The sequence below is a fragment of the Mchenga conophoros genome, linkage group LG17 (genome assembly GCF_057382185.1).
Source record: "Mchenga conophoros isolate Kocher_MC1m ecotype Shallow Benthic linkage group LG17, M_conophoros_male_GT1.1, whole genome shotgun sequence".
NCBI classification, from domain to species: domain Eukaryota; kingdom Metazoa; phylum Chordata; class Actinopteri; order Cichliformes; family Cichlidae; genus Mchenga; species Mchenga conophoros.
The window spans coordinates 20,400,330-20,412,507 of NC_140542.1; the positions used below are offsets into that span (position 1 = coordinate 20,400,330).

Sequence of the window (12,178 nt, forward strand, 5' to 3'; positions counted from 1 at the left end):
ATTGTTTTTAGTTTAGTTTAGATGCTGATCATTGTGTCAGGTGTGTTGATCATCTAGATAACATCATGTAATGATAATAATAAAGAACTGGGGAGATTAAAAGTGTTTATTGTCCACTGCAGTGTCTTTTATCCGCAACTTTAGGGACTGATGATACCCCCTAGTGTTTGCTTTCATTAACACAAAGTACTTCTAAGTGCTTCTAATTTTGAAGTCAAAAGATGTCTCTGCTTTGTGAACGACCTATTGATTAGTTTTGCTAGCTTTTGCTCACGGGAAAACATATATTATACTTCATATTTCAAATATGATCTGGATATGATCATATACTATGGTCATACCAGACCTCACCTTTCAGTGTGAGAAAATGAGCCGTTCATATACTGCATTTGAAAAGGGCAAGTGTATTAATCTCACTAACACAGTAGACACAAGGATAAGTTAGAATTTAAAAATCCCAAACGAAGGTAATTAAACCACATTAAGCATCCTTTGATGAAGACTATGGTTTAAAATCATATATTTGTTCTTCTGTATGATACATACCGTATATGGGTGTAAAATTGAACAGATGTTGGAACGGAGTGTTTTCCGTGATCGACTCTGAATGCAGCACTACGTTTGTACGTCACAGCGTCACAGTGTCGTCCCTCCCTTCTTGAGTGTGCGTGCACAGCTTCTCCGCTGAATACTAGACATTATGGTGAGCTTTTACCGTTGTTTCTTTAATATTTTGGACAGGTCTAAATAAACAGATTCGCTCCTATTTGTCTACAAGCGCTTACAGATTCAGTTCAGCAGCTTCTAAGTCATTAGTCAGTTTCAGAGGCAGTTTGGCTCCCCATTAGCTGGCGGTGCTAACCGGCAAGCAAGCACATGGACGTTGTGAATGCGCTAGCAGCTAAGCTAACAGCTTAAATGTGGACCTGTGTGTCATTACATAGGTTGTGATGAAGCTGGCAGATTTATGGCAGCGAACGGAGAAAACTAATCTGTGTGGTTGCTTTGGTGCCCCTCTGGCTGCTCTTGTTCCTCTCGTTTAACCCGTTAGCATGCTAACGGAGGGTTGGTTGTCATTTGTGCTTTGTGACTGTTTGAGGAACAACTCAGCAATTCTAGACGGTAATAAATGGTTAATTGCGCTATAGGCGGAAAAAAGGGAACGTGACCGACAAGTAAATGTTTAAACAGCTAACATGAGACAGAGATGTTTAAATTTTTACGTTGTGCTCATTTTCTTATTAATTTGTCTAAAAGCTTCTAGCGGTTTCTAGTGTATTAGGGGCGGGTCTCGACTGTCGCTGCTGCTTTCACGGCCGCAGGAAAAAAAAATACCCTGTGCACGCCTAGCAGCAACATATAGATATACATTTAATTCAAGTTTGTTAAAGTGTAACATTTTGTGGCTTTTTTGTGAACTGTACAAAAGTTACTGTAATGATCAGTAATCAGTGACTGACTGTTTGATTGTTGCCTTTCTTTGTAGGCGTCCTTATCGATGGCCCCGGTCAACATCTTCAAACATGGAGCAGATGAAGAAAAAGCAGAGACTGCTCGACTGGTGAGTTGCTTTGTATGAGATACATACTCGCCATTAAAAAAATGTGTTTATTCTGTTTCAAGTTCAGTTAAATCTTTGAATTTTTCTCCCTCTAGTCATCTTTTATTGGTGCCATCGCTATTGGTGATCTGGTGAAGAGCACTCTTGGCCCAAAGGGGATGGTAGGTTGATTCAAACCTCAAGAGTGCTACTGTAGAATTTTAGTCTAAGGAAACACAAGAATAAGTTGTAATCAGAGGGTTTCTCTTTCTCTTCAGGATAAGATCCTGCTCGGTGGCGGGAAGAGTGGCACAGTGACTGTGACCAATGATGGTGCAACCATCCTGAAAGCTATCGGTGTCGACAACCCAGCTGCCAAAGTTCTGGTTGGTGAGTGGAGACGCTTGACACTTTAAGAGCCAGGTTAAAGGTTTAAAAGAAAAAATAAACATTAATGAAGGTTTCTTGGTGCTGAATTTGCACTACCTCACTAAAAGTAGGCTAACGAATAAAAAAGCTGATTTAAAGTAGAGTGTTCATGCTTATTGTTAAGACACAGTAAAAAATACTAATTAACCCTTTAAGACCTACCATAGAACCAAGTGCGCCAGAGCTTATATTATATTTTTACATGCTGTAGAGCCATTTTTGGGAGCATTTCAAGTTGATATACATCAATACAACCATTATAACCCAAATTTTAATAATATGTCTGCATTAAGTGTATAGTAATTACATAAATTGCAATAAAGTGCAATAAACTACAAAACAATTTAAAATCGTTTTTGTTTTTTTAACATATATTTTTAGTTAGAGAAATTTAAGAGGCTTATCCCTCAAAACTAAATACAAAAAAGTTGCACAAAATAGTTTCCCACCACAGGAAATTTATTTTAAGTGTCTTCATAGTTTTATTTGTGAAATACACCAATTTTTATATACTGCAGGAAAAACGAAAATAAATATTATAGTGCAAATTTGCAAAAAAAACCAGCATATGCATCAAAATAAACTATTTCCAGCAGTGCAATATGAGTCCTAAGCATCCCAGAAACGACACAGAAAGTCATAAAGTCAAACATAACTTTTAAAAACACCAGTATAAGCTCATAAGGCCCTGATGGTAAAAAAACTACATTTCCGCAAAATGACGTTACTTCCGGTTCCGGGCAGGGCATGGCGGACATGCGATAGTTCACGCTGATGGAAGTGTTACAAACAGCTGATCAGATCGGCAAAGCGTGTTTCTGGAATATTGTGTTTTTGTTGCTGCAAGTGCTTTTATGCAGTTTTTGCAAAGCTATATGTGGAAGGAAACTGTGACCTAGGACAAGCTGATGGCATAAGATGTAAGTCCAACTCCTCCGGTCTCATATGCAAAAAAAAAATATTGTGCTAGCTTACGTGGTTACTAGGGGTGCAACGATATTCGTATCGATATTGAACCGTTCGATACAGTGCTTTCGAACAATACAACATTTGTAATTTATTTTATCAACTTTTCTTCTGACGATGCTGTCTGTGTGGAGCGCTCAGTGAATCTGCGTTCGACTACTCCGCCTAGGCTGCACTGTGGAGCGCAGATCCACTGAGCGCTCAACACAGACAGCATCGTCAGAAGGAAGAGCGCAGGGCAAGCTAGCGAGACAGAAGTTAAGCTCTCCTTGCAACAAGCAAATTGAACCTCATTCAGATCTGGCGTTTGGAATTATTTTGGTTTTCATGTGACGTATGACCCTGAAGGTAAGCGAGTCATGGACTAAAGTAAAACAGTATGTTGGATGTGCCATGCAATGCTCAATTACATTGGTGTGAACTAGTGTGTTAGCGCAGTTAGCTCGTTAAGGTGTTGGCCGTCTAGCCCCATCCGCGGTAGCTCGTTAACGGAGATTTGCCGTGTTGTGGCGTTAAGGTCATTTCAACGAGATTAACCTGAAAGCACTAGTGGGAACACAACGAATATGACTGCACATTTACGCCGACATCATCCTAGTGCAAAGACAAAAACAACAAGCATGCTACTAACTTTAGCCGAGTCATTTAGACAGCTGTTAGCACATGATTCTCCTTATGCTGCTGAGAATATAGCCCAGAAGAAGCGGATAGTATAGCTTTTATTTTGGAAAGAGACATTTCTCTGTAATAAACTCTCTTTTCCAAAGATGAGTGATTCCTCAATCAGATACAGGGCTTGCAATATCGCTAGCCCGACGTCCCGGAGCTAGCGATTTTTTCAGTCGGGCTACCAAAATCTATCTCTTCCCTGCCCGTCGGGCTATTGTAGGAAAAATATATGTCAATGCTTTTGCATTCTTTCGGAAATGTAGCTGGGTAATTATGTCATTGGCATCGGTGAGCCACTGTCAATATGTGACATATTGAAGTCGCGTTTGAATTTGCGCTTGTTTTTTTGCTTTCACTTTGCAATCGTGCGAACTGTGTATAGAGAGCGACAGCACTGATCTGTGAGTGATGATAATTTGTGCACCAATTCCTCTGACATCGTCTTATTAATCGTTAGCTTACTATGCAAACATGACAAGTGAAATCTCCCGCAGCTTAAACATGTGAGAGGTTGATTGCGCAGAGAATCGCTGAGCTTATGTGAGTGAGCGTGTAAAAGCATTTCAGTTCTGCTGAGCCAAATAAGACAGGTCAGGGTGAAGAAGTGACAGCCAAAGAAAAGCTTACCACAAAACGGAGAAGTTATGACAAATCAGACTATAAGGCAAAAAGAAAGTGCAGCTTTATGGTTTCATGGACAAAAGAATCTCTGTGGCTGCAATATGACAAGCTAAATAACCAGGGCTGCACATAAGTGGTCCGCAGGTGCGCATTCGCTGTCAAAATAAAAAACACGCACAAGGGTTAGGGTTAAATTTAAAAACTGTACTTTTGAGTTAAAATATATATTTATAATTTTAATAAATGACAAATTAAAAATGCATGAACATTTTTTTGTATCGAAAAAATATCGAACCGTGACACCAAAGTATCGAACCGAACCGTGAATTTTGTGTATCGTTGCACCCCTAGTGGTTACAGTGCTACCGGGATTTAAAAATAGTTACGCAAAACAGAGCGTGCCCGCTCTGACCGGCTTTAAAGGGTTAAGTGTAATTTAGAGATCCTTTGTAATCAAATGATATCACACTGAGACCTTTTATCTGAGGTTTTGATGGGAGAACAATTGTGTTTGCAGACATGTCCAAAGTTCAGGACGATGAAGTCGGAGATGGGACGACCTCCGTTACCGTGCTCGCTGCAGAGCTGCTGCGGGTAAATACCTATTTGTCAGACTCAGATTTCAAAGTAAAGCCACCCTGGTTCCCTGCTGTGGTGGCCATGTGGGTCTTGCTTGCAGTCTCAGCTGTCAGTGTTGCCATTTCAGGAGGCGGAGCTTCTGATCGCCAGGAAGATCCACCCACAGACTATCATCTCTGGCTGGAGGAAAGCGACTCAGGCGGCCAGAGAGGCTCTGAGGGACGCCGCTGTCGACCACAGGTGAGGCAAAATTAAGATGTCCGTGTTTGTCTCCTTGCTTTCACCTTCCGCTTTCCCTGCCTCATCATTCTCTCTGGTCTCCATAGCAACGACCCAGCTCGTTTCCAGGAGGACCTGCTGAACATCGCCCGCACCACACTGTCCTCCAAGCTGCTCACTCACCACAAAGATCACTTTGCCAAGCTCGCCGTCAACGCCGTCATGAGGCTGAAAGGCTCTGGAAACTTGGAGGCCATCCACATCATCAAGAAGCTGGGAGGCAGCCTCACCGACTCCTACCTGGATGAAGGTGAGGTCATGAAACGTCACGGATCTCCTGTCTCATTCCTGATTGGTTGCAGGACTTTAATGTCTGTTGTGCATGTCTAGGTTTCCTATTGGACAAGAAGATCGGAGTGAACCAGCCAAAGAGGCTGGAGAACGTCAACATCCTGATCGCCAACACCGGCATGGACACTGACAAGATCAAGGTAAAAACACCAGGTCACTGTCAAGAGACGTTGCAAGTTTCGGAAAGAAAGCGAGAGGATCTAAATCGGATGCTTCCTGTTCCTGTGTGATCGATATCGTGATTGTTTGTGTTTCTGCGTCTGTCAGATCTTCGGCTCCAGGGTTCGCGTTGACTCGACGGCAAAGGTCGCAGAGATCGAACTCGCAGAGAAAGAGAAGATGAAGGAGAAGGTCGACAGAATCCTGAAACACGGCATCAACTGCTTCATCAACAGGTACGACTGAACCGCCATTGCACGTTTCTGTAACCTGTCAGGTGTTCTGCTTCTGTCCTCCCCGAGGTTTAATCACATTGTTTTTGTCAGTCTAACCTGAAAGTCTTAGTGATGCTGAACTGTGAAGCTTCTTTTACTTTTTCATAAAGCCCGTGGCAGCTGCATTATTGCCCAGTCTGGCCCAAACTTCACACGTGTAATCAGAGGTTGATGCAAACACTTCTGTTATTGTATTTTGCACACCTGTTGCTTGTGAAGCTTGCACACAAGAATTTCACTTGCATGTGCTGTACCAGTGTACCTGCACATGTGATGTGACAATAAAAGTGATTTGATTTGATTTGACACGCCTGCATGCCAGAATTCAGGGGCTGTCATAGCACCATCTTGTTGTGCACTTCATAGCTGGATTAACACAGCTGCCTAAAATTTGGTCAGGGATGTTTTAAAAAGTCGAAGGTGCTCTTTGTTAAAAAAAAATGTATTAAATGTTTTTTCTTGGCAACATGTTGGATTTTGATGTGTTCCCATGAAACACAAAGCGGTCCCACAGGGTTTAAAACAGCAGCAGCTAAATCTGTTTGGTGGATATGAGGCTACTACTCACTGATCTCCTACACACAATTAGCAAAATGCAGACAAATTTCAAAGATGGTTAAGGCGTTAGTTTTGTGTAAATAAACCTGAGAATACAGAATCCAATATTAACAGTGTGTAAAATAGTGAGCCATGTTCGTCAGCTTCAGCATGATGACCTCCATGTTTGTTTGAGGCAGTGGTCAATGGGACAGTTGCTCACTTTAACTCAGTGTCACTCACCCCAGTGTTTGTTTTGTTTTCCCTTCGTACAGGCAGCTCATCTATAACTACCCAGAGCAGCTCTTTGCTCAGGCTGGCGTCATGGCCATCGAGCACGCCGACTTCGCTGGCATTGAGCGCCTCGCTCTCGTCACCGGTGTGTATGCATATACAAACACACAAAAATAAACTGTTCTTTAACGAAAGGCGTGTTTTACAATCTTTTTCATGTGTTAAATACTTGAAAAAATGTGACCTTCACTGATTACTGATGTAATCTGATCAGGTGGGGAGATCACCTCCACCTTTGACCACCCAGAGCTGGTGAAGCTTGGGCACTGCAAGCTGATCGAGGAGGTGATGATCGGCGAGGACACGCTTATCCACTTCTCTGGAGTTGCCATGGGTACGAACACACACTGAGGACTTGAACTCATTTTTCATAATGACATACTCATCTTTAGCTCCTCCTCTTCCTCAGGTGAGGCATGCACCGTTGTCCTGCGGGGAGCGACCCAGCAGATCCTGGATGAAGCGGAGCGCTCACTGCACGATGCTCTGTGTGTGCTCGCACAGACAGTGAAGGAGCCACGCACGGTCTATGGAGGAGGTAGGCGCACATACAGCTGATCTAAAACTACAGCACTGTCCTCATTCTTCGCCCACCTTACAGCAGAGCACAAAAAATGCGGCACATGTGGAACATTAAGGTTCTTAACTCATTCATTGCCAGCCATTGGCAGTGAATGAGTTAAACCCATTGACTTATTCACTGCAATTGACGGCTATAGACGTCAATGGCAGTGAATGAGTTAAGGATGGGAATTTGTGTTAGCAGCATAATAAAGCTGTTTCTGTCCTGGATGCAGTCTCCACTTGACCATTGTGCTTACTGTCTTTAGTGCAATGAAAATAGAATTAATGTTTAAATCCACGCTGCAGAAAGCGCTGCTGTTTTCCTTCTCCGGCACACGAACTGAAATCAGCTGATTGTAGCATAGGTGGGATCGATCAGCAGGCAGACTTACAATTCCGGGGAACTGAACTACTGGGAGCCGGTTCTTGATTCCCATCCCTAATGATGAACTAATACATCTCACACCTGCGTGTTCTCCTTCTCATCAGGCTGCTCTGAGATGCTGATGGCTAAGGTTGTGAGTGATCTGGCCAACAGGACGCCAGGAAAGGAGTCAGTTGCCATGGAGTCATTTGCCAAGGCTCTGAGGATGGTAAATACTAAAACTCCGATTCTACAATTGTAAATTATAGGAATTTCTTTGATTACAACTAGGGCTGCTCAATTAATCGAATTTTAATCACGATTACGATCTGGGCTTTCAACGATCATTAAAAATGACTGAGCCGATTATTAGCCCCTCCCTCGTGCTTTACTCTCGCGCTGCTCCGTGTGGCAAATCGAGCGCACCTCTCTGCATTTCGAACACGTGTCACAACAATTAAGAGCAGCGGTCCCCAACCTTTTTTGCACCACGGACCGGTTTATGCCCGACAATATTTTCATAGACCGGCCTTTAAGGTGTCGCGGATAAATACAACAAAATAAAACTAGTACCGGTACCGAAAAAAAGAAAATTTATTCATAACACACGTGAAAAGACCAAGGAAAACCAAGTAAACGATAAAAACGTTAACAAAATAACGCTGAAAACCGATAAAAACCCTGAAACCATTTCACACCTGAGCCTCAACTCTCACGGACCGGTACCAAACCGGTACCGGTCCGTGAGTCGTTTGGGGGTTGGGGACCGCTGATTAAGAGGACCCGAGGGAAGCTCGGAAAGCTGAGTTATTTGGAGAGGAGAGTGACTGCCGTTGGTTGAAAAGAGAGGTTAAAAAAAAGCTTCAGTGGTTGGAAACATTATGGGTTCGCAGAGTCAGACGTGGATCAAGTAGACATAGTGTCGTAGCTGCACCACAGAGCAACACTGCAAAGTTCACTAAACATAGATGTTTACATTTTTCATTTATTTTTTATATTGCAAACATTTGCACTGTTATCAGTATTTGCACACTATTTTATATTATTTTTTGACAATCTTTAAAGTCATTATTCAATACATTGTTATTGTTAAATAAATATCGTCAAATAATCGAGATCTCAATTTCAGTGAAAATAATCGTGATTATCATTTTTGCCATAATCGAGCAGCCCTAATTACAACCACATGTGACTTTGATCTCATGTGTCATCATCCGCTTCCTCTTCCAGCTGCCAACCATCATTGCAGACAACGCCGGATACGACAGCGCCGACCTGGTGGCTCAGCTCAGAGCTGCACATCAGGAGAACAAGACCACGTTTGGACTGAGTGAGTGATGCTCACAGACAAGCACACATCACCTCATCTCAGAACTAGAGGAATAATAACTATAATTATTAACAAACACATGTTTGCCTTATTTAAAAAAAATATATATATCAAGGTTTATCCTTGAACCTGTGCTGCTCTACTAACACAGTCAGGACCACAGCTAGCTGCATACCAACTGAATCTAACTTCCTATGAAGATGGGTAAGTGCAGCTAATGCTAGAGAGAAAATATGCATCCTAGAAAGACTAGAACTAATATCATATAAAGAGGGTGAACATCTTAGAAAGATGGTTAACTATGTGGCTAAAGTGAAGGATGGCCAAATAACTAAGCTAACATATAAATATCTAAATTTTTTTTTTAATTGCTTATTTATTAAGCCAAAGTCCCAGAAGGTTGGCTAATTGTAGCTAAAGTCACATATAGAAAGCCAATTAAAGCTAAAATCAAAACAGCATGACTACTTAACTGAAGTCATAAACAATTAACATCCTACAAAGATGGTCAACTATAGAAAAGGGCATAGAAAGATGGCAAACATTGAAGAGGAATTGAAAGAGCAATTATGTAGCTAAACACAGAAAAATTAGTAACTACAGCTAAGGTTGTACAGCTAAAGACACTTAACTGTTTCGCTAAACCTAAAAATGTCAGACTAAAGTTAATGTCATAGACAGCTAGTATCATAAACATGGTTAACTACCTAAGTACACTTACGCATAGAAAGCTGACGAAAGACTGTTGTACAGACGTGCAATATCTTGTTATCTTGCTCGAATGCTTAGCTAAAGTCACAGGATAATGTTCCAGAGACACCTAATCTAGAAAGATTAACTATGTAGCTAAAGTCACAGGTGAAAATGCTAACTAAGGCTGTGTGAAATAAAAATGACTGTTTGGCTAAATTGCAAAAAAAGCTAACTAACGCTGGTGTTATAGACAAAAAGCTAATATCATAAAAGGATAGCAACTGAGCTAAAGCCACAAAAAGACAAACAACTACCACTTGCACCATAAAAAGGTAGCTAACATCTTACAAAGAAGGCTAACTACCTAGCTTAAATCACATTTTATTGTGAATAATTTAAACTGCTGACTAGCTTAGCATGCCTGTTTCTCCTGTTTTATTCTTGTGATTTGGTGGTTAAGCAGCTGTTAGATTCTAACAGCGTCTGTGTTTCCCCGCAGACATGTCTGATGGCACGGTGGGAAACATGGTAGATCTCTGCATCACAGAGTCGTTCCAAGTGAAGCGCCAGATGTTGCTGAGCGCGTCTGAGGCCGCCGAGATGATCCTAAGAGTGGACAACATCATCAAAGCTGCACCCAGGTCAGTTCAGTCCTTTTCAGATCATCTGCGTTTGTTCGTACCAGGTTACAGAAATTTACTCTTCATCTCTGTTCTGTAGGAAGAGAGTTCCCGACCATCACCCCTGCTAGAGGAAGAGGAGGATGAGAAAAAACAAACGGGGATCACTTTAGTTATTTATCACTTCTGTGTAGTTCAAATTACATCAAATTGTCAAATTTTTTTCTCTGTTGAATTGGCTGATGCTAACCACCAGACACAGCTAACATCAGTGGCTCTGCTAATGCTAGCTTATGCTGTGCAGTTTCAGCATAAAGTGAAGATGAGAAGTCTTCACACTGTTTTGTTTTTTATGCTAACATTAGCTGAGCTGTTGGCCGAGGCTGGTTGGTGCCAGCTACGCTTAGGAAAGAAGTTTGAACGTTGTTTTGTTTACTGAATAAATGAACCGGACACCATTACCCGATTCTTTTGTTGTTGTTGTTATTTATTTAGTTTTTCATTCTTTGGCATTTATATTTAACATTTTCCAAATAATAGAAGTAATCACTGCAAATGAAAAAATCTGAAGCAGATTTAATCTTGTATAATTAGTCAGACTGCACATTAGGTTGGTGCAGGTTTCTGATCGAGTTGTTCTACTGAGATCAGCAGCTTGGAAACTGAAAGTCTATCACTCATTTTCAAGGTAATGCATTTATTGGTTACTTTATTAGTTACATTTTGCTGTTACCTGGCTTTACCTTTGCCTTCAGAACTGCCTCAGATATTTTGGCCCATGTTAACATGATTCCATCGCACAGCTGCAGTCATGCATCAGTACATTTCACATTCATGATGCAATTCTCTCATTCTGCAACATCCCAAAGCTCCTCTGTTGGATGGCCATCTGGTGACTGTGACATCATCTATGACTGGCTGATGTGACAGTTGTAGTAACATGTCGTTGAGCATGTGCACGTAATCAGTACTTTTATATATAAAGATGTAAAATATATACAGATTTATTTATGATCAGCTGTTGTGGTGAGATACTCCAGAAATTACATTTCATAACCTGGAAATGAGCAAGCAGAAGATCAGGAGTGCTGATTATTGATTGATCTGCAGTAACTTACTAAGGTCAAAGTGACTAAGACCTCAGAGTGTCAACAGTTACTCAATCAGACTTAACCACACAGATGGCTTTTCATAGAAAAATGTTTAAACCTTTAAAACTAGAAAAAAAATCGCTCATTCGGTGCCAGAAAACACATAAAATGCTATTGTTGTTGTCATAAAGCACACCCAGGGTTTTTTTTTTTTCTTTTTTGTAAAGGGGGTTCTGTAATTTTAGAAAGTTCCCATTTACACGAGGAGTGAGGGTCACTTCTGTTTTTTGCTCATTCAGATTGAAGATGTTTAGAGGTATCTGGGATTGTATCTCAGCAAGGTTGTTCTTGGGAGGAGGGTAGGTTTGTGAGTCATCTGGATAACAGTGTGAGGGGAGTAGGTGATGCTGAAAAGCCACCCACAGAAAAAATGTCTGCTGGTTAAAATAAGATTTAAACTGCTAAAGAGCAGTTCCTGTAATGCTTTCACAACTCTCCAGTCTACAGACAAGCATGCAATAATCCACTGTGTGTAATGCAGCACTTGGATCTGAAAGTAGCAAGTACCCGGTCCTGGAGCTGAAGCTGGTGACAAACAACAGAGAAAAGGAGTTTGGAGATCATTAAAAGCAGTATGGCATGTTTAAAGTCAGCTGGAACATTCCCAGTCAGAAGATGGGTGTTAATAATGGACAACACTCAGCCCAACAGTTTAAAAATACTAATTTAATATAATATTAGTCTAATAACATCCTGGCAAGATGGTGTCATCCATTTGACCATATCTTGATGGCATGGTGCTAAGTTACCAGCTAAAGGTGCCAGTATACCCACCATGTTACTCTCATGCCGTCTGTGACATCATTACACATTGATT

The 12,178-nt window shown here is 41.3% G+C and overlaps 1 protein-coding gene across 1 annotated transcript; it reads left to right on the forward strand.

The window, feature by feature from the left end:
* The first annotated feature begins 597 nt into the window (after positions 1 to 597).
* On the forward strand, positions 598 to 10,676 carry cct2 (chaperonin containing TCP1, subunit 2 (beta)). The gene is made up of 16 exons (XM_085252296.1): positions 598 to 703; positions 1,487 to 1,561; positions 1,657 to 1,722; positions 1,819 to 1,930; positions 4,743 to 4,819; positions 4,932 to 5,044; positions 5,131 to 5,333; positions 5,414 to 5,514; positions 5,642 to 5,769; positions 6,621 to 6,724; positions 6,854 to 6,973; positions 7,049 to 7,177; positions 7,693 to 7,796; positions 8,798 to 8,897; positions 10,090 to 10,231; positions 10,311 to 10,676. Exons 1-16 carry the CDS (start codon positions 701 to 703, stop codon positions 10,339 to 10,341), a joined length of 1,608 nt encoding a protein of 535 aa, XP_085108422.1. The 5' UTR covers positions 598 to 700; the 3' UTR covers positions 10,342 to 10,676.
* Positions 10,677 to 12,178: the final 1,502 nt, after the last annotated feature.